Genomic DNA, 20,085 nt, shown 5'->3' on the forward strand with positions numbered 1-20,085 from the left:
TTAATTTCAATGTTTAGTCGCATATTGCAAATGCACAGACAATATGTGTATATATATATACATATATAATCTTAGCCGATTTTGGGATCGAGATCTTTGTCGACTTCAAGGTCGCGAATTTCGATGAAAATGAGTTTATTGTTTGGACAGCGGTATTTACGGCCATGTGGGCGCTACCAAGATGATTGTTATTTTATTTTTGTAATTCATGATTGAATTTATTTTATTATCTTATACATATACATATATCTTGCGTATTTTAATGTCGTGACAACTGCTGAAATACATTTTAAAATTAATAATCACATTTAATTGCAGGGGACGATGACTGCTGCACAGCGTTGCCAGACCGTAAAAGGATATCGGTCGAAATGAAGCTGCTGGTGGCTGCTGCTGCTTCAATAACATCGATTACTCATCGCACTTCCCATTTGTTTACAAACAAATCGAAATTATTGTCGCCAACGTTGCCGCCCACGTGCTCACACTAGCATAAATACAAACACACACACGTATGCTTCTAGAATACTTTGCTTAACTTACAAAGTGACTTGAAAATGTGTCGTTCTCTGCCCTAAAACGGGCAAAGCGTTCAATAAGCTTTAAACCAGTTAGCATTGTCGTTACCGGTTACACTTCAACCGCCCCCACACTATGTGATCAATGCGCAAAAAGGAAAATAGAAACTAACCAAGTAACGACTGCAGCCTCATAACTGTGTTATTGTCTATTTTTAGCGTCGTGCGGTAATTTGATTTGACTGGATTTTTAGTACATTTATTTTAGAATGCATATTCATAAATCTCTGGCATGTTCACATTTGCAATTAACTAGATAATTATGTTAAAAAATACAAAATGTTGTAGAAAATCAGCATTTCTAAAATAAACAATTTTTTAATTTATTTACATACATATGTTTGTATATAGATACACACATAACCCCATGAATGTTGCTAAATGCATTTGAAGATTGAGCAAAAATAAGTCCTGTCTGCTCAAGCACTTTGTCTGGTAAGATTGTGAGTTACACTATGCAATTATTGTATACCCTTATCAATTAAAATATATACATACAACAATAACTCAGTAAACTTAGATTAAGTGCCCTTCTTCAGATGTGTTTAAAAATATAAATAATAAATTATATAAAAAACAAATTTTAGCTTTTATTTGTAATAGTTGACACTACATTTAATTGCAATGTATTTCATTTGACATGACTAAATCGTAACGTATTTTATAGTAGGGCATTCGGGAGAGTTCAACTTCAAATGCTTTGTATCGCACTAACACTTACACTCACATATGCAATCCCATTCACGCTCGCACGTTTGAGTCCATTCACTTGTTTCTTGCCGGCGTGTGAGAGAGCGAGCACAAAAATGGAGAGAGCGGGTCGTTTCAGTGTGTGGGTGCATTCGCTGCCATGTTGGCTTAATTTTGTGGTAAACAGCACTCTCTCTCTCAGTCTTCCTCTCTTTAGCGTTTTGTTCTCTGTATGGTTGCGGCCGCCGTGTGGCGCCGTGCTATAAAAGCGTCAACACACCGAAAATGCAAAACAGTCAAACAGAAAACTTTGAAACGCGTTGAATTGTACGACACGAGTCAACACACATACACATAAACATATATACAAATACATTAAAATAATACATACATTGTGATTTTTTTTGGTTCTGATTAGAAAGTGAATATACATATATAAAAACGCACACTTAAGCACAAGCTGACCGAGTCCAATAAGAAAGAGCGGTGCGCGTGAAAACAAACCGAAGCAAAGAAAAAGAAGAAGCAGCAGCACACGCAAGAAGTTTTTTAATTCTATCTAACACACACATAAACAAAAAAAAAAACAAAAATGGCCGAGGCTAATAAGAGAAATATTCCCATCAAATTGGGCGACTTCAGCGTTATCGATACGGAATTCAGCAGCATACGCGAACGCTTCGATTCTGAGATGCGCAAAATGGAGGAGGAGATGGCCAAGTTCCGTCACGAGCTGATGAACCGCGAGGCCAATTTCTTCGAATCAACCAGGTAAGCGTCAAATAACATGTTATATTAATATCCAATTGAAATGTGCTAATGTGGCTGTTAAGCGTCTGGTACACTGTGTGTGCATGTATGCATATGTGTGTATTTATGTATGTATGAATGTTTCCGTCTTGTTAGCATTACTTGCGATCAGAAACGTTTATCTAGATAAGGGTCAAGTTATTGCTGATAATTTCTTATCAGAATAAAGAAGAACGACCAGTTGGCTTCAGATAGAAATAACGGTAGGGTAATTAACGTTGCTTTGGCATTCAAAGGGATTGGGGGAAATGGGAAGCAAGTTTTGAGGAAAATATTAATAATAATAATAATAAATAAATTAACGGAACGCTTAGACAGAAATTAATTAAATAGGATAATGATGCCCAGCCATAAATTTCGATGAGAATGTTACGTTTTTGTTTAGGATATCCCGAACATATTTAACTTAAAAATAGCCTTAACTGACCATCAGCATCATCATCAGCTGGATTACGTACCAAAAACTTAGCGCTAAATGCCCCAGATACTCGAGCACACATTTTCTTTTCTTCAGCTTTTTTGGTCGGAATGAGTCACATTCGCTTTTCACAAAGCCCCTTCAACCCTGCCTCGTACCCCTACTAAATATACATACATTTTCCATTTGTCTGGTCTTCCGCACAAATCATTTTTATTTTTATTTTTTTAAATATTTGAAAATTGCCAAAAAAAAAAAAAAATAATAATATTTTTGATTCTATTTTCTACACCATTAATTTCTTTTTTGTGGCATACAATATATATTTATAAATACTTACACATTTATTCATTTTGTTGTTGTCTGTGAATGCAGCCCTGCTTTGTAACGGTAACCCATGGTTGCATTTTGAGCTAGAAAAATAGAAGCATATTTTAGCACACTTTATGAGATGTGGCGTAACGAAATTTTTTCTAGCATAGTTGCCAGATACACGCATACACACGCACATTTTGATGTGAATATATAAGTCAAATATTTACTAAATAAACAGACAATGTGAAGGCGGCCGTTAAATATTGAAACAAAACAAGAATATGTACTAAAAGCAGCACAGAAGTGTGCACGCACACATGCACCCATGTCGGTATACATATATGTATGTAGATATGTATATGCATACATGCATATCTCTGAGAAGAGCAAAATGACGTCGACGTCGACGTAGACATCGACGTCGTCGTCGCGGTTGCGCCTGGCTGGCCTTTCCAATCTGCTTGCGGCGACAACGCGGCAGCGATGTTCGTATCGCGTGGGCGCCACTTGAGGGCGAATTCGAAAATCATTCGTTGCGAGTGGTTTTCAGTGCTTCGGCCATGGGCAATGACATAATCGAAGCGATTTGTTATTGTTGTAGCTGCTTTGTTGTCTTCCTACAATGCATTTGCATGCGCAGCAGCAACAAAAAAAACTTTGAAAGCAAAGTTTGTGGACAGTTAACTTTAACCGTTAGATTGCGTGCGAAACAAAAGTTTTGGCGCAAACTGCAATTAACGAAGAAAATTAGACTATGTTTATGTTTTTAGCACCCAACCCAACGTTAATGCAACAGAATTCGAACGACACCGTGCAAGAATGTTCCTTAAGTGTGCTAGAGATGGGCGTATGGGAGGGCGCTCGGTAAATTCGGCCCAGCGATGACTCAATAGTTCCATTTGCTATCGAATATTGGCCCTATCGTAGGGCTGTGGCTAATCCACAGCTGCTGTTCGCTAAATGAAATGAAATATAATTGTTTAAAAATAACTGATCACGTCATCGTCATCTGGCTTGAACAAACCTATACAAAAGACAACTAATTGATTTTTTTTCATTTTTCTATTATATTGCAGTTATAGAAAAACACACTTAAAATGTACATTGTAAAATAAATTGCAATTGTCGTTGTTTAAGTGCTCAACTATCTATGTAGATACAACTATTCCAGGTTGATCTATTGTTCAATTTGTTTTGCCTATTGTATATAGTAATAGTATGCACATATGAGCTTGGGTTACGAATTAGCACATTTGTTTATGCAAATAAAGAGAGATACCTATATGTATATGGCAAACAAGTATATGGACTTGTAATTGGAACTACAATTTTTCCTTTTTAACTTTTCGGTCGATTTGTGGTTAATCATAATACTATACAGTATACATATACATTTAGTATATATATAATCTCTTTCAATTTATTATATCATATACGAATTGCTAAAGTAAACAAAAGAGTTGAATTGAATTTTTTTCTGCGTGGGTGTAAGCTATTATGTACCACTGTGCAGTGCATGTATGTATATATGTCTATATATATATTTATCTGTTAATTTGAATGTTTGCTGCCAATTTATTTAGCCGTGTGATGCAACTGATGATGCTGACGATAAGTAAATGGCCAAAAGATGATATCATGCAAATTTTTAGCACATGTTTCGTAAGCGGCGACTCGATGACACTTGTAATCGTTGCTGATCAGCAGCAATTGGCTATCGATTAGCATTCGTTAAGTTGCTTTCCTTTGTCAACTGCACTTAGCTTAACGACAGCGTCGCCTCGTCTGACATTTGATATACTTTGCTGTTGCTATTGTGGTTGTTGCTGCTGCTCTTTCTCTTTTTATTAAATTTCTACCCGCAGAGCTTTTTTTCAATAACAATACGAAAAATATGCATGACATCATCAGCGCTGCCAGAGAAGGAGAGAGAGCTGTGAATTTAAGCGTGTGCCGCCGTCAAGTCTGTGTGTGTGTGCGAAGAGAGCGCTAATACATGTGCTTGTGTGTTTGCCTATGTGTAGACATAGGCAAGTAAGCGCCAACTGCTGTTCCGGCAGATGCTTGGACTTCCACTATATGTATAGTGTCTTATAACTCCAATAGCCGAAAGTCAGAATTAACGGTTTCTACCATTAGTCACATACATTTGGATAGGTAGGGGAACAGCTGCTGCTATGTATGTGTGTTTTAGTTGTATTTCTTAATTTAGGTTGCATTTAACCGTGGCACGTTGTTAGCAAGGTCGACTGCGGGCACGTTTACCGTTGCCAGCCAGCTAGTGGCACGCTTATCAACAGCGCCTCGCATTCGTGTATGCGTGTATGTTAATATTCATGTGTATGTACGTTTGTTATATAGTAAAGCATGCGTGGTCAGCGCTTGTCCTTCCTTTTTCTCTCTTGTTTTGCTGGTAATTACGGTTCATTGGTCTGTCTTACTCAAGTTTTAATTGCATGTGTGTGTGTGTTTGATACCTTTTTGCACCTATGAAAATAAATGTACAGTTCAATAATTAAGAAAACAAACGCTTATCATATATTATAAAAATATACATATATATATATCTCAATCTTTTTTCTATTTCTTTCTTCCTATAACCTTTACATGCTGCTTGGGAAATAAAAAACTGCTATTAAAATACATATATATATCTATAATTATATTTACTATAATAACTTTCCTCACGAAAAAAAGCTCTACTAAAAAGACAACAACTACAACCAGGTATTCTATTCTCTATCATGAAAAAAAAAATGGACTACAAACTTTTCGTTTACAATAATTTTATGTTGAATTTTTGCTTATTCTCAAATTGTTAATAACGCACACGTACACACGCACACACATAGCTGTGTTGGTAAACACCTATTTCTCTACTATTTTCAGTATGTACTTTAGCACACTGTTGACGGACATTTTCATGTGTTGTCACGTCAAAAAGCTTTCGAAATTCCTTATTTTTCAAGAATTTCACACAAATAAACTAAATACATGTATAAGTAAAGTATGAATATATGTACATTTGTGTATATACATAAAAAATATTTGACAGATATTTCAAAATTTATATTGTTTTGTTTTTATAGCTTATATACAAAGTTAAGTTCAATAAACTTTATAAACTTTGCTTGGTTTTTGTGTTGCGGAACTTTTCCAGCGCTATTAAAAATTTATGTATGACCTCGCACCTGCCCTGTCTATATATATATATATATATGTAGACTGCTCTCTCTTCAGTTTTTGCTTTTTTCTGATCTATGAAATCAAAAATTTTGGCAGCTTTGCCAACATTTTGTGTCCATTGTTTCGGAATAGAAAAAAGCCAGAACGGAACACACTTGAATTCTAGAAAGATATACATATGTACATATGCTCAAGTACTAGGGTGTATTAAAAATAGTACATACATATAGTCAAGTAAACTGATTAATATGAAAGCACAACGAGATGAGCTGGCATAAATTCAGAGATGATTAGACTTGACTACTGAACAGGTCTATATACGAGTATATATAGAAATCAAATATATAAGTAGAAGAATGCAGACATGTAAGAGGAGAGAAGTTAGGACAATAAACTTGGTCAGGCAGAAAAGCAAATGTTCTTCAATTACATACGTATCTGTCTATATAGATATACATATATTTATATATGTATATCCCTATTCTTATACCTAAATCCACCCCATGAGCCAGCTCCCCTTCTTCAGCTCGACAGCTGCTCGCATAGATTCTTAAAATAAAACTGCTCCCGAGCGGAAATCCGATCTATTTATAAAATATGTTAGGTTAGGAAACAAGAGAACAAGAAGAAGAATAAGAAAAGGAAGCTGAGCAAGAAATGCAAGGCTCAGTTTGAATTCAGTTGCATTTGAAGCGCGTTTGCCAGCGGTTTCCAGAAACCGATTCCCAAAAGAAAATGGACGCCTTTACACGCACTTTTCACAAGACTTTTCGCACAACCTCCACCACAACGAAAACTACGAAAACTAGCTCAAGGTGTTTCTAACTACTGTATATAACTCTCTGATTAAGTATTGTTTTTATGGACATCAATTCTAACTAAATTTTAATGCTTTATTCTGAACATTTTACTTACAGCTCAACAACAAACTCGGCCCTGCCTTCCCGAGTGCCCAAGCAACAGAACTATGTATCCGACATCAGCTCTCCCTTGATACAGGTATGTTATAGTTAAACTTCCATTTGATATGTAGTCGTCCATTACATATAATCTCTATTTTGTCATCTGCAGGACGAGGGCGATAACAAAGTGCTGAAGCTACGGTTCGATGTCAGCCAATATGCACCAGAGGAGATTGTTGTTAAAACTGTCGATCAGAAGTTGCTGGTAAGATCATCAATATATATGTATATGTAGACAAGACTAACTACAAATCAGTTCAATAGTAGTTAAGAGTAGTACGAACAAAAACTCAAGCCTTTTACATAAATGATATCATATAATATGATATGATAAGATATGGCGATATATGAAAAAAGTTAAAATATGTTGGTGCAGAATAGAAAGTATATGATTTATAATACACAATATAATATATGATTTAGGAAACGGTAATATATGATATCAGAGAAGATAGTATATGGTAGGCATTAAAAGTAAAAGATAGTAAATTATATGATATGTGATATATGCGCTATATACTGTATAGCAGTATATGATAGCTGAGAAGATACTATATTGAAGAATTTAAAAGAGGAAAGGGACTAAGATGCATAATATGATAGAATAATAAGATAGAAGAGAATAAAACATTTGCATAAAAATATTGTATATAAAGTAATAGAGAAGGAGAAAATATTAGGTTTCACATTCTATAATGTTATAGTGTATATAAAGATTTGATATATAAACCATATAAGCTAAGATTTAAGGATTTTGTCATTTCATTTACAAACACATCAATGCATATATAAATATGCATAAATATAATTCACATGAAAAATTAATTTTTTCACTTGTCTTTCAGGTGCATGCCAAGCACGAGGAGAAATCAGATACAAAGAGCGTTTACAGGGAATACAACCGTGAGTTTCTGTTGCCGAAGGGCGTGAATCCCGAATCGATTCGCTCGTCCCTGAGCAAGGATGGTGTCTTGACTGTGGATGCGCCGCTGCCAGCGCTCACTGCCGGCGAAACCTTGATACCCATTGCGCACAAGTGAAGTGGGGCGCCCGCAATTCGTAATCCTACCTATCCACAGGCCAGCTATACAGAACACAACACAACAGCAAATCCCTACTAAAAAGATGAAGATAAAAATAGAATTCACAATTGGCCTAAATTACATCAAAAATAATTTTTTTTTTCGTTTTTGCTAAAATATAAAAAAAAAAATAACTGACTTACTACTCATACTTAACTGTAATAACTTAAGTGTAATGCAAATTATTATTAAATTTGATTAATTTAATTCATATTTATAATTCACGCAATTAAATGTTATTATTTTCTTGTCGTAGCAAAGTTCGTTTGTTTTCATAACTATTCAATTGGGGGCTTTCGCTTACTATAAACCTACGCTACAATTAATGGGTATAACTATAATATGGTGTCTATATAGTTGAAGCCTGGACTACAAAAAACTAATATACTCTGTTTAAACCCGTCAGAGTAGTATTGTACTGTAAGTAATCAACTACTGCACCAGCTTTGAAGTCTTGAGCATAGTTCCTTGGGATTCAAGCTGAACAGAATTCAAACTAAATTCCCAAGCCATTCGTACATGATCTAAATTGCAATAACAACAGAAGTCAATATATAATGGATGTCTTATATATAAACTGGTTCCGATCTACATCTTCATGAATTTATTCTTCACCTGCAATGAAAAATCGATTAGTACCTGATCTAAATATCAATTATTGAGATACATTTATCTATATATATGTATATATATATAGTATACTTAGTTCAATCGCTCTTCGATTTACATTTTTGAGTTATCCTTGGGTCTAGTGTCAAGCGATTTTACTGTTCGGGCAAACCCGTTCATGTTCGTATCAATTGGAAATATAATTCGTTACATACTACGAAGTAAAAATTCAATATACACATAAATAAAACAATATACACTTTTTTTGTTAGTTAGTTAGTTAAAGTTCGCCACCAAGTCAGATACAGATATAGATTCAGTTATGTACATATGGTAATTCAGATCAACGTGGGGCATGTTGATGAGCCACTTGAAGCCGCTCTGAACCAAAGCAAATAAATTGTATAAATATATATAGATATATTAATATATCTAAACGTATTTTATATATATATTTATAAATATACTTTATTTTATTATATAAGTATATATAGATAGATATAGATAGTTGTAGCCTCCGATACGTACGCCTAGGTATGTACGTCATGAACTTTTCTCCGTTTGTGTCAACATTATTTTGGCTAACAATTAGTAGTTATGATTAGGTTCTTCTGTTAACTTATTGTTTGACAGTTACAGATATCAGAGGAATTGATAAAGAGAAAGTACAGAACAAATGAAATATGAATCCGGAACCAGATTTTAAGTCACCTGAATCATTGGAGATGGTTGGGGATCCATTGCGTTTGCCAACAGCCCTGCTATCCGACGATCCGCGCTATCGTATTCGCCCCATGCAGCAGGTGATATCCGCTCTAGTTGGTGGATTAATCACCACATTTGTGGGTAAGTAGAGATGTGGAGATCTTCGTATGAGTTCAGATTAATGAGAGTGCCTCCTCCAGTGACTCCAATGGAAGTAGTCAAGACACGCGTTCAAACTCAATCGCAGAATCAAGCCCGCTACCGCCCGGTCGTCTCCAAGCTCTGCTATGTCTTTCACAATGGCCTAATGACACACGTTTGCAAGCCTAACTCTACCAATTGCCTGTCCAAGAGCGCAGCGACCGATGCGGCCAGCATGCGTCCTCTGCGCGGAGCCATGGTAGATTATCTTTTTATTCATTCTTTTATATGCACAGCTATGTCTGTGTTTTTTAATCATACTAGATGCAATGCCTTACTGCTCCCCCTCTTTCATGGCTCGCTCTTTCAGGATGCCTTTGTCAAGATCATTTGCGGCAATGGGGTTTTCGGCTTGTGGGCGGGATTGAGTCCCACGCTTATCTCAGCGCTGCCATCGACCATCATCTACTTTCTGACTTATGAATATTTGAAACATAGTTTTTCGAATTTCTATTATTTTTGGCGTCCACGCGACAATAACAATAACATTGTGAAGACATCGAGGGAAGCAAGTTTAACCATACCCTCAGTAGTGCCGATGGCATCGGGTATATGTGCCCGAACGGTTGTCGTGACGGCCATAACGCCGTTGGAGATGGTGCGCATTAAGATGCAATCTGGTTATATGACGTATACGAAACTATGGGCTGTGCTTCGTACATTGATTAAAACTCACGGCATTCTTGTATTGTGGCGCGGATGGCCGCCGACCGTGATGAGAGATGCCCCGTTCTCGGGCACCTATTGGGCTGCCTATGAGTCTATAAAGCGGGCTTGCGATGTGACAGAGCCAACGTTTTGGTTCAGCTTTATGGCGGGCGCAGCATCCGGAGGAGTCTGTCTATGCCACCATCTACATTTGCAATTGATTAATTTATTTTTTTTTTAGTTGGCCACGTTCGTTACAATGCCTTTTGATTTAATTGCCACCCATACGCAAATTGAGCTGGGGCAGGATGTGCTCTACACGGATTCATCTGGCGCGGGTAAAGGCAGTTCAGGCGCCAGTACTGGGTCCAGAGGGTCAAGCACTGTTTCATCATCCATGGCTAAACCGACAGTGTTTGCACGCCTCAGTCAGATATATCACAAGCAGGGTATACGGGGTCTCTATATAGGGGTTGTACCACGTATGCTACGCGTTGTGCCAGCGTGTGCTATTATGATATCGGCATTCGAGTATAGTAAATCATTCTTCTTTCGCTACAATCTTGATCTAAAGCATGCCGGTATGTAACATAACTGTATTCTGTTCAAAACAAGTGTTCTGACTATCGATAGCTACTTTCTTAAAAATATCCAGCTCTAATGTACAATTCCAGTATATCTGATAAAAAATTATTAAATGAAAATTTAGGTATTAAATGGTAATCCGATACAAATTTAATGTAACATATTATAGCGATTCCAATTTGTAAAGTATGCTAACAAGCATTGGCATGGTAAGACATGAAAAAATGTCATATATTGCGTAAAAATTTAAATTAGCAACACTGATGCTAACAGCTGTTCCATTTTGATTGTGCACACTTAACAGCTGTATAACTATCGATAAATTTGAAACCAAACATAAACGTGGGATTCTACGAGATTACTCTTTTTTGTTTGTTTGGTTGTTACGTTTAAGCTAGGACTTTTGAATGACAAAATTAGCTTGCAAGCAAGCACATTTTAACAATATATTTTACGTTTGCTGACTTAGATTATCGACGTGCAAATTAGAACGGTGAAGCATGCCGGATTCGAAGATGAAATCCACTCCAAAAATAACGATGGAGCCTAATAGTGGAGCTCCGGCAAATCAGCCGCAATACAAAATGACAGATCCCAGATTTCGCATACGTCCAATGCAGCAGGTTGTGTCCGCATGCACGGGCGCCATGATTACAGCCTGCTTCAGTAAGTTATTAATATATATAATATAATATATATATATAGATATATATATATATCCACATATATCTATGAACATGTTTGTATTTGCATGTTAATTTCATCATATTTGTTGCGAATTGTAGTGACACCTTTAGACGTAATCAAGACGCGTTTGCAGGCGCAACAATCTTCTCTGCTATCAAATAAGTGTTTTCTCTATTGCAATGGCCTTATGGATCACATATGTCCCTGCGGTCCCAATGCGCCTACGCCGACAGCGACTTCTGCATTTAATAAGCTACCATCTAATTCCGCGGCCTCATCCTCTCACTTTACGGGCACTATAGTAAGTCGAAATAGTATATTTGTGAAATTGACAAGTGACTATCTTCTATTACCCCACAGGATGCATTCATTAAAATCAGCCGCACCGAGGGCATACGCTCGCTCTGGTCAGGCCTTAGTCCAACTCTTATCTCTGCGCTACCCTCGACCATTATCTATTTTGTGGCATATGAACAATTCAGAGCACGCTTTATCGACCTGCACTACAAGTACCTGTCCCCTGTACAAACAACAGCCTATAGCCAAGACATTCCAATGTTAGTGCCATTAATGGCAGGAATTACGGCACGTATATTGGCGGTGACCTTTGTTAGTCCCATCGAAATGATACGCACCAAAATGCAGTCCCAGAAGATGACAAATGCTGAAATGATGGGCACAATACGTCAAGTATTGGAGTCGCAAGGTGTGCTAGGGTTGTGGCGAGGCCTACCGCCCACCATATTGAGAGATGTCCCCTTTTCCGGTATTTACTGGACATGTTACGAGTATCTGAAGAGTAGTTTTAATGTTGTTGAACCAACGTTTGGTTTTAGCTTTTTAGCAGGTGCAATTTCGGGATCAGTAAGTAATAACGACTGCTGAATAGATTTACAACTAAATATCCTTTTGTTCTTGTAGGTGGCTGCAACGGTCACAACGCCTTTTGATGTCATAAAGACGCATGAACAAATCGAATTTGGTGAGAAATTTATATTTACAGGTAGGCCTGACATTTGCTGTGCTTCGCAACACTGGTATTATTGTTGCTACATTGATATATATTGATAGCTCCAGCAACACGAGTTGTATTTTAATTTGTTTATATTTCAAATCTTTGCCTTTTGTTAGATAATCCTCCCAAGACTGTGCCACAAACAACGGCCAATAAAACAGTTTTTGACCGTTTGGCGAGCATTTATCGTTTGAATGGATTTCGTGGTATCTTTGCGGGACTTGGGCCACGTCTATTTAAAGTGGCTCCAGCCTGTGCGATCATGATATCGACATTCGAATATAGCAAGTCATTCTTCTATCACTATAATGTGGATCAGCACAATCAGGCGCTGATTCTGACGGCTTCAGCTCGAAATAAACAAACCTTAGCAGAAGAGGAGCAGACGCCTACAGCTTATAATTCGATTCCGAAGAATTAGAAGTGGAGTTCTTAATATTTGCCTGTAAATATGTAAATTAATACCAAAGTTAGCGAAAAAACAACATCGCTGGGAAACAATAAGACGGTTTGCGATTTAAGGATTTTGTAAAATTAATGAGTGAAATAAAATTTTTTTTTAATAATTCAATTCAATTTGGCTTGGCGCTAAATGAATTGAAGAACAGAACCTGGACAGAAGCTAAAAACGTATTCTTTCCAACGCAGATTTGCGATTTGGGTTTATTTGTTATAAAAATGGCGCAATAGCAATTTTGTATGTAAGCCTTTTTAAAACAAGCTCATGATTTTAAAAACTAATAAGTCAACTGATAGACAAAAACATGGGTAATTGTTTCACAACACTGCCCTTTTGCATTTTCCAACATCGATAAATGACTAAATGTTACTATCGATAGTACCAAAAGCACGTGCATAGTCTGCAGTGTTTTGTTTTAGTTTGTGTGTTCCAAATAACGGCAAAAACATGACTAAACCAGATGCAATTGAGATTGATGCAACTGCATCTAAGAACAATAAAAATTCAAATACCACGACACAAACAAAAGCCAAAGCCAAAAAGGTGGCCAAACCAGAGTCAAAAATACCCCGCGGGCAGCCGAAATCCAATCGGCCCTGGAAAACGCCCAAGCAGAAGTAGAAGAAGTCAAACAACACCACGACAAAAAATACTCATGGCCTAATCTTCATTCACAGATTCAGCAACATTAAGAAGACTGTGAATCGTTTAACATTTGAGAAGAAAGTCGAACTGCGCAATGAGATGCGTTACATCAAAGAAAAGTCCAAGGAGATCAAGGATCAGCGTAAGGAAGCCGCCGTTCAGCGGCACCAGCGACGCGTCGAGAATGCCGAAAGACGTTTGGCCAACGAGCGACGCTCAGAAGTCGTGCAAGTGATCAAGAATCCTGCCAAACTGAAACGCATGAAGAAGAAGCAGATGCGCATGATCGAGAAGCGTGATCTTAGTCAAGTGAAGGTGGTCTAAACATCAAATTTATATAAATATATATACATATATATATATCTTAGGTTACAATATACTTTTCATAAATAAATCTAGTTTTATATACGAGTTTCTTGTGCATATAGTATATATATATATATATATATATATAGATATATAGATATTGTTAGGCGGAAATATAATGTTAATATGGATATTATTTTATCTAAATATAGAGGTTCATAAAATGAAATCCTGTGATTGTGGGTCTATTAGAGCGAGAGAGGAAGAGCCACACAATGAGAAAGAAAGAGAGCGGTAAACCCTGAAGAGTGAATTAGAATTTAGATCATGTGGTTTCGTTATTGTTTAATATACTAGACTAGAGCAGTTATATTAATATGTACAATGTTTAAACAGCTAATGCTTATTTGGATTCCTTTAGACTAATTTAACATATTAACATAGTATTCCAAATTATCATTAGAAAGTCCTGTCTGCCCACTGCGCATATCGAAACGAAATTGTGTTAAAATGTGTTTGCGTTGTTCGTTTAAAGCGCGACTTCGTTGTGCTGACTGCTGTTGCTTTTCCTCAACTCTGTTGGATTTAATTTGGCTTTGAATACGTGCACGCAACTGCAAATCCAATTGATGTGCTAGCGATTGCAATTGCGGCTGCTTTTCCTGCTGTACAGGCGTAGCAATTAATTGGCTATTGAATAAAGTTTGTAGAAAGTTCTTAATTATTTCTGCTACTGCATGGAAATCTTTTGTGCTATTGAGTGTTAGTGTCAGCTGCTCCCACGCTGAAGTTTCGTTTGGCAACTCGAGTCGCATTTCCATTTGTTGTATTACAGCTGCAGGTAAAGCGTCGGCTCCACGTTCCGCATTGGCAAGCAAAGAGTCAACCAAGCTGCAGGCTAGATAAAGTTGGGCATATAGACAATTTTGTTTGCGACTTAGTTGGTAGAGTTGGTAACGCATACTGCGATAATAATGATTATCATCGCATATTACTAAATAGTTATCGCTAGTAATTGTAGCTGATCTTCGTACGTGCCCCGGCAGTTCGACCTTGTCTGCTTGTAGAGCCGCAATGAGTTGCTCTAGCAAATTGTATATAAATTGTCTTTGCTCTCTATATTCTATCTTGTTTGTTGGTTGTATATTGAAATAATCATCGTAGCAGAGATGCAACATCTGCCAGCCAGCCAGTAAATCAGGTTGTTGTTCTTGCTGCAATATGAGCCAATTACTAAGATTAGTTTTGCCAGCGCCTGGCAGGCCGATCAAAGCAAGCAGACAAATGCGCGGCATTTCTAGTGTGTAACCATATGTGTGTATGTATGTTTGTTTAAAGTGTTGTTACTGCTTAACTGTCTAATATTGTAAATAAAAGCTGTGGCATGGCATTCCAATCCATATGCTGCTGGCGCTGCTACATGGACAAGTTAGCTGTCGTTGCAGCTGGCGTCAGTACTGTGCCAGTGGTCTCTTTCTCCTTAAGCTGTTCTTTAATGCGTTCCTCTTGCTGCTGTTGCTCCAATTGTTTGGCGTTCTGTAGCTCCACTTCTTCCATGCGCTTGGCATTGATTTTCGTTTGCACATCCACATAGGATTTCATCATATTTTGGTTAAAGCGCGCAAATTTTGTCACACATCGATCCACGCAGGTGGTCTGTTTATACGAATCAGTACTTAATAAATATTACAAACATAGATAATTATGATAGCTCACCTCCTGCTCGAACAGTTCACGTTGGCTGAGATTATCGACGCAGCGATTGAAGCACAATTCGGTGACTTTGTTGTATAATGTAAGAAAATCTTTCAGCTGCAATTGAGTGCGTATAAATATTTATGAATTAAAAGTGTTGTTTTTATATAAGCCAAGCATACGTTACGCAAGTTCGAATCCATTGGTTGAATGCAATTTGAAGAGTGCCTCTCAAAATGTTAACTTAAATAAATTTTTAATGTTTTTTTTTGATTACCGATAGCAGGCAACAGCTGATTTTCTGATTGTATTTGACAAATGCTGTTCAACGATTAAACTATCGATAGCCAATTCAATTAGAAAATGAATGTATCGATTGTGCCACATGACATTCATATCTAATTTCATATAGTCGATTAGCCGAGACCCGCGATTTATACATAAATTGAAAAACTATAGATGGCATTTAATATTAGTAGAAGAGCCATGTGCTAAATTACAGATAAATCGAATCATCGTAACGATTATCCTCGATGAATGGAATAAATTGCGCCATATACTAAAACTATCATAATTCAAATTGTTTACATTGTTGTATTAATGAATTTTAAATCTCAGTCACGCATGTATATATATATAAATATATATAAATATATATAAATATATATAAATATATATATATATATATATATATTCTATATATTTACATAAACATAATTAATGATTTTGATTGTGTTCAAACAATAAAATAATTCAAAAACTATAAATTAAGAATAATTCCTATATAGTATAGTTTGTTAGCCCTCATAGCCAACGTCTTCATCTGTGTACATTTTAATCGGCTGACCAGCTGTTTCGTTCATTGTTTCCATCATTTCAACATCACGGCAATGAGCCGCCTGCAATTCCCGCCTTATATCCGCCGTGATCTTCGGATGAGATTTCTTTCTGCAATTAAAAAACAATAAACGTATTTAAATGCTATATTCGATAAGCTTTTGAGCTAGTAATAATTACTTTAAAAGCTGCAGCAGCGCATCCTTTTGCTCGGATGAAATATCATTTTTATAACGTTGCGCAAAAGTCAACAGACTTTGATGCCACAGCACAGGCAATTCGCGTTTATCCTGTTCAAATCTGTAATGTGGAAGGGCAGGATTTTGAAAAATATTATATATAAGATCATTTATATGTGATGTACCTTAGAAAATGAAAGACCGCCGCATCTATAACACGATATGGCAGTGCATAACGTTTGTCCAGGAAATATCGAATGAATATCGAATTGGCACCTGAATAGCTCATCTCACAGATTTTCAACAGGCATGCAGAGGAGTGCAGCACAGGTATGGAGCTGCGCGCCACAACACTGCCAAATATAATTGCCTCCCTTAATGTGCAGTCGCCTGATTCGAGCAATGGCAATATAATGCCCTTCATAAAGGCAGCAGGTTTAAAGAGCGCACGCTTAAGGGCATTATACAAATGCATATTGAGCTTCTTGTATTCGCAAAGGTCATCGCGAATGCGTGGCAACAGAACCAAATTGTAGAAGCGCTGAGCCATTGCTTGGGAGAGCACCGAACAGAAGATGCGAGTACCTTGAAACATAGCAGCGGCGCTCCAATTGTGTGGCTCTGTTATGAACAATATTTGCTCCCAGTTCCTTAGTTTGGGTATAATTTTAAAGGCTTTTGGTATTTTGCCACTGCGGTAGCGTTTGAGCACCTCTCTAACTCCTTCATACATTTCCTTAACTTTGGGATCAATTTCTTCAATTTTCAATGAGCCCTCATCGGAAATTTTTGTGTGTATATCTGCGCCCTTCTCTTGAATCTTTTGCATTATAATCTCGGACAGATGCAGAGTACGTTTGCCTTCCTTTGTTGGCGGCTGTTGGAATCGTTCGAAGGCAGCGACATCGTCATCGTCCATATCCAAGACAGCCATGAAATCATTTTCGTTAACATCCTCCTGCTCCTCCTGATCCATGCCATCGTCTAAATCGTTTATAATGTTATTAAAAAAAAAAATCAAATTTGTTATAGATTACGCCCATACTTAAGTTGAATTTCACATTCCTCCTTGGCGTTAAGCTTGGAAAGTTCTCTTCGTCGAGCTCCAGTTGCTGTTGTCTGGCTGCTGCCAATATCTTTTGACTACTTTTTGCATCAATATTCTATGTATCAATAGGCATCCGTATTATTTATTTGATATTATAGCTACAACAAATGGACCTACCGGTGACTCTTCTGCACGTAGCTTAACTTTATCCTTGGTTTTAGCTTTCGACACTTTGCCATCTGTAATTTGCTTTTCCAAGTTCACATTTTTTATTGTTGCCACATTTGCTTTCTTCGGTTTGCCCATTTTTGTGCACTTTTAATATCAACCTTTTAATAACAAAACTTAACACAACACGTGTTGTAATCGTTGTTTATCGTGGTGAGGCACCCTGTAATTTAATTTAGCATCATGGTCACTCTGTTATTTGACAGCTGTTATTGGCATGTGTGCATTGGAATATATCGATGAGCATAATCTATTAGAGATGAGCGATATAATAAGCTATTTATTATCAATATACGGTGCATTTAAGACATTTTACTTATTAATTACTGAAATTAATTAAGACAATTCGCAGTAAAATGTTATGTACGTAAGTAAAAGTCAGCTATCGCAATCAGACTCAGATTTAAGTCTTATCGATAGCTTGTTTTCATCATATCGATTGCGTTCGATATAAGAACGATTGCTGCATCCCTATTTCCTTTCCCTTACCTAGCTGGGATTTGACAAGACCGTTTCTTTTTTTTTCTGTGTTGATTGCAGCAAGACCGACATAATGAAGGTGTGCAATAATTTTGTGAAAAATATTATAAGAAATGCTGTAAACATTAAAAAATATTGCTCAAAACAGCTAGCATTTAGATTAACCATGTGCAAAAATTAAGTGCAATTGAAAAAACTAAAGTGATTGCCCTTAAAATCAAAGATAACAATTTCGGCAAATTTGTATATATGTGTATGTACGTGAACTAAACAACAAATGTATGTGTTTACTTACAGCTCAACGTTTCTTATCCCGCAACGGGATGCCAAAAGCTATTCGAGGTTGTCGATGAGCACAAACTACGTGTGTTCTACGAGAAGCGTATGGGCCAAGTTGTGGAGGCCGATATTCTTGGCGATGAATGGAAGGGCTATCAGCTGCGTATCTCTGGTGGCAACGACAAGCAGGGCTTCCCCATGAAGCAGGGTGTGCTCTCGCACGGTAAGTAAATGAATTATTCTGTATATAAACCCGAAATTGTTAACTACAACTTTAAATTCTATGACACTGTATAGGTCGTGTGCGTCTTCTGTTGAGGAAGGGAACCTCCTGTTACCGTCCACGCCGCACTGGCGAGCGCAAGCGTAAGTCTGTGCGTGGCTGCATTGTGGATTCCAACATGTCTGTGTTGGCTCTCGTTGTCATCAAGAAGGGCGAGCAAGATATTGCCGGTCTTACAGACACCACAATTCCACGTCGCCTAGGACCCAAGCGTGCCAGCAAGATCCGCAAGCTGTACAACTTGACCAAGGAGGATGATGTACGTCGCTTCGTTGTGCGTCGCCCATTGCCCGCAAAGGACAACAAGAAGGCCACCTCCAAGGCACCCAAAATTCAGCGTCTGATCACTCCAGTGGTCCTGCAGCGCAAACACAGACGCATTGCATTGAAGAAGAAGCGCCAGCAAGCTTCCAAAGAAGCAGCCGCTGATTATGCCAAGCTCTTGGTGCAGCGCAAGAAGGAGTCGAAAGCCAAGCGTGAAGAGGCCAAGCGTCGCCGCTCTGCCTCGATCCGTGAATCGAAGAGCTCTGTTTCAAGTGACAAGAAGTAAATGTGAAATGGCCAACAATTGCTAACTAAACATCTACATACATCTATCCACAATAATAAGAAACAAATTTTGTAGCCAGCTCGTTAATAAATGTGAATGGTCAAAAGATATACCTAAGTCAATACGCTTCTACCTTTTTTTTTCTTGTGCAAATATCTGTGTGCTAACCTAAAAGGCAAAACTTATTAAAAATGTGCTCAAGTGAATGTTGCTTCATCTTATATGGAGTATGTGGAAACAGTATCCAACCAAGTTCCAAATGTAACCTTTTGGCGGAAACATAATTAGCAAAATGCCTATATGATGTGAGAGTTCTATTCAAATTGTTTAGCCTTGTATTATGGCCTAATGCTGTATTATTATGGTACATTCGTTTTGGTTGCTATTTGTATATATATGAAATTTAAGGAGTCCAGTTAGGGCATCGTACCATTAACTAAACCAGCTGAAAGCTTTCCACAACAACAAGAAACGACAGATCGAGTCAAAACTAAATTTAGGCATCACAAGTTAAGTGAAGAAGAGGAAATAAAGCTTTACGAGTCAAAATATTGGATATGTATCGACAGTCAGAATAGTTTAAAATATGATGTAAATATTTGCA

The 20,085-nt window shown here is 37.3% G+C and overlaps 8 protein-coding genes across 12 annotated transcripts; 5 read left to right on the forward strand and 3 right to left on the reverse strand.

Moving 5' to 3' along the window:
• Positions 1–1,545: 1,545 nt before the first annotated feature.
• LOC111591984 (heat shock protein beta-1) lies at positions 1,546–8,145 on the forward strand. Of its 2 annotated transcripts, XM_023303935.2 has the most exons (5): positions 1,546–2,039; positions 5,509–5,538; positions 6,915–6,996; positions 7,069–7,164; positions 7,805–8,145. In XM_023303935.2, exons 1-5 carry the CDS (start codon positions 1,861–1,863, stop codon positions 7,997–7,999), a joined length of 582 nt encoding a protein of 193 aa, XP_023159703.1. In that variant the 5' UTR covers positions 1,546–1,860; the 3' UTR covers positions 8,000–8,145. The 2 variants fall into 2 exon arrangements, with proteins under 2 accessions (XP_023159703.1, XP_023159704.1); XM_023303936.2 differs by lacking the exon at positions 5,509–5,538 and having other exon boundaries at positions 7,805–8,144.
• A 656-nt stretch (positions 8,146–8,801) lies between these two features.
• LOC111591997 (solute carrier family 25 member 40) lies at positions 8,802–11,336 on the forward strand. 4 transcript variants are annotated; one of them, XM_023303961.2, is made up of 6 exons: positions 8,802–8,871; positions 9,284–9,496; positions 9,556–9,755; positions 9,867–10,391; positions 10,446–10,785; positions 11,259–11,336. In XM_023303961.2, the coding sequence occupies exons 2-6, from the start codon at positions 9,334–9,336 to the stop codon at positions 11,276–11,278; spliced, it is 1,248 nt and encodes a 415-aa protein (XP_023159729.1). In that variant the 5' UTR covers positions 8,802–8,871; positions 9,284–9,333; the 3' UTR covers positions 11,279–11,336. The 4 variants fall into 4 exon arrangements, with proteins under 4 accessions (XP_023159729.1, XP_030079941.1, XP_023159728.1 ...); XM_030224081.1 differs by having other exon boundaries at positions 8,819–8,983; XM_023303960.2 differs by lacking the exon at positions 8,802–8,871 and adding an exon at positions 9,117–9,184.
• Positions 11,267–13,128, forward strand: LOC111591996 (solute carrier family 25 member 40). The gene is made up of 5 exons (XM_023303957.2): positions 11,267–11,455; positions 11,575–11,777; positions 11,837–12,340; positions 12,398–12,479; positions 12,608–13,128. Exons 1-5 carry the CDS (start codon positions 11,290–11,292, stop codon positions 12,910–12,912), a joined length of 1,260 nt encoding a protein of 419 aa, XP_023159725.2. The 5' UTR covers positions 11,267–11,289; the 3' UTR covers positions 12,913–13,128.
• Positions 13,129–13,311: 183 nt separating this feature from the next.
• On the forward strand, positions 13,312–14,144 carry LOC111592000 (coiled-coil domain-containing protein 86). The gene is made up of 3 exons (XM_023303965.2): positions 13,312–13,568; positions 13,629–13,911; positions 14,115–14,144. Exons 1-3 carry the CDS (start codon positions 13,399–13,401, stop codon positions 14,127–14,129), a joined length of 468 nt encoding a protein of 155 aa, XP_023159733.1. The 5' UTR covers positions 13,312–13,398; the 3' UTR covers positions 14,130–14,144.
• Positions 14,145–14,221: 77 nt separating this feature from the next.
• LOC111591998 (L-seryl-tRNA(Sec) kinase) lies at positions 14,222–15,211 on the reverse strand. The gene has a single exon (XM_023303963.2). The coding sequence runs from the start codon at positions 15,195–15,197 to the stop codon at positions 14,325–14,327; it is 873 nt and encodes a 290-aa protein (XP_023159731.2). The 5' UTR covers positions 15,198–15,211; the 3' UTR covers positions 14,222–14,324.
• Positions 15,212–15,295: 84 nt separating this feature from the next.
• On the reverse strand, positions 15,296–15,911 carry LOC111592001 (mitochondrial import inner membrane translocase subunit Tim10B). Its single transcript, XM_023303966.2, has 3 exons — positions 15,780–15,911; positions 15,619–15,714; positions 15,296–15,558 (listed from the first exon to the last, which is right to left on the reverse strand). The coding sequence occupies exons 1-3, from the start codon at positions 15,798–15,800 to the stop codon at positions 15,319–15,321; spliced, it is 357 nt and encodes a 118-aa protein (XP_023159734.2). The 5' UTR covers positions 15,801–15,911; the 3' UTR covers positions 15,296–15,318.
• Positions 15,912–16,332: 421 nt separating this feature from the next.
• On the reverse strand, positions 16,333–18,046 carry LOC111591995 (bystin). The gene is made up of 5 exons (XM_023303956.2): positions 17,839–18,046; positions 17,659–17,776; positions 16,799–17,597; positions 16,615–16,734; positions 16,333–16,545 (listed from the first exon to the last, which is right to left on the reverse strand). Exons 1-5 carry the CDS (start codon positions 17,965–17,967, stop codon positions 16,395–16,397), a joined length of 1,317 nt encoding a protein of 438 aa, XP_023159724.2. The 5' UTR covers positions 17,968–18,046; the 3' UTR covers positions 16,333–16,394.
• A 304-nt stretch (positions 18,047–18,350) lies between these two features.
• Positions 18,351–19,598, forward strand: LOC111591999 (40S ribosomal protein S6). Its single transcript, XM_023303964.2, has 3 exons — positions 18,351–18,448; positions 18,667–18,871; positions 18,946–19,598. Exons 1-3 carry the CDS (start codon positions 18,443–18,445, stop codon positions 19,479–19,481), a joined length of 747 nt encoding a protein of 248 aa, XP_023159732.1. The 5' UTR covers positions 18,351–18,442; the 3' UTR covers positions 19,482–19,598.
• Positions 19,599–20,085: the final 487 nt, after the last annotated feature.

This window comes from Drosophila hydei, unplaced genomic scaffold, assembly GCF_003285905.1.
Source record: "Drosophila hydei strain 15085-1641.00,03,60 unplaced genomic scaffold, DhydRS2 tig00000349-arrow-arrow-pilon, whole genome shotgun sequence".
NCBI lineage: Eukaryota > Metazoa > Arthropoda > Insecta > Diptera > Drosophilidae > Drosophila > Drosophila hydei.

Bases quoted from the DNA above. Each gene is read 5' to 3' on its own strand.
- LOC111591984 (XM_023303935.2), top strand. From the start codon at position 1,861: ATGGCCGAGGCTAATAAGAGAAATATTCCCATCAAATTGGGCGACTTC. The intron at 2,040-5,508 runs GTAAGCGTCAAA...CACGAAAAAAAG, and splicing joins AATTTCTTCGAATCAACCAG to CTCTACTAAAAAGACAACAA. The intron at 7,165-7,804 runs GTAAGATCATCA...CTTGTCTTTCAG, and splicing joins CTGTCGATCAGAAGTTGCTG to GTGCATGCCAAGCACGAGGA.
- LOC111591997 (XM_023303961.2), top strand. From the start codon at position 9,334: ATGAATCCGGAACCAGATTTTAAGTCACCTGAATCATTGGAGATGGTT. The intron at 9,756-9,866 runs GTAGATTATCTT...TCGCTCTTTCAG, and splicing joins GTCCTCTGCGCGGAGCCATG to GATGCCTTTGTCAAGATCAT. The intron at 10,786-11,258 runs GTATGTAACATA...TTGCTGACTTAG, and splicing joins TCTTGATCTAAAGCATGCCG to ATTATCGACGTGCAAATTAG.
- LOC111591996 (XM_023303957.2), top strand. From the start codon at position 11,290: ATGCCGGATTCGAAGATGAAATCCACTCCAAAAATAACGATGGAGCCT. The intron at 11,778-11,836 runs GTAAGTCGAAAT...ATTACCCCACAG, and splicing joins CTCACTTTACGGGCACTATA to GATGCATTCATTAAAATCAG. The intron at 12,480-12,607 runs GTAGGCCTGACA...GCCTTTTGTTAG, and splicing joins TGAGAAATTTATATTTACAG to ATAATCCTCCCAAGACTGTG.
- LOC111592000 (XM_023303965.2), top strand. From the start codon at position 13,399: ATGACTAAACCAGATGCAATTGAGATTGATGCAACTGCATCTAAGAAC. The intron at 13,569-13,628 runs GTAGAAGAAGTC...CTTCATTCACAG, and splicing joins TGGAAAACGCCCAAGCAGAA to ATTCAGCAACATTAAGAAGA.
- LOC111591998 (XM_023303963.2), bottom strand. From the start codon at position 15,197: ATGCCGCGCATTTGTCTGCTTGCTTTGATCGGCCTGCCAGGCGCTGGC.
- LOC111592001 (XM_023303966.2), bottom strand. From the start codon at position 15,800: ATGGATTCGAACTTGCGTAAC. The intron at 15,715-15,779 runs GTATGCTTGGCT...ACTCAATTGCAG, and splicing joins TGGATTCGAACTTGCGTAAC to CTGAAAGATTTTCTTACATT. The intron at 15,559-15,618 runs GTGAGCTATCAT...TCGTATAAACAG, and splicing joins GTGAACTGTTCGAGCAGGAG to ACCACCTGCGTGGATCGATG.
- LOC111591995 (XM_023303956.2), bottom strand. From the start codon at position 17,967: ATGGGCAAACCGAAGAAAGCAAATGTGGCAACAATAAAAAATGTGAAC. The intron at 17,777-17,838 runs GTAGGTCCATTT...ATTGATACATAG, and splicing joins TACGTGCAGAAGAGTCACCG to AATATTGATGCAAAAAGTAG. The intron at 17,598-17,658 runs GTATGGGCGTAA...TAAACGATTTAG, and splicing joins GAATGTGAAATTCAACTTAA to ACGATGGCATGGATCAGGAG.
- LOC111591999 (XM_023303964.2), top strand. The intron at 18,872-18,945 runs GTAAGTAAATGA...GACACTGTATAG, and splicing joins GCAGGGTGTGCTCTCGCACG to GTCGTGTGCGTCTTCTGTTG.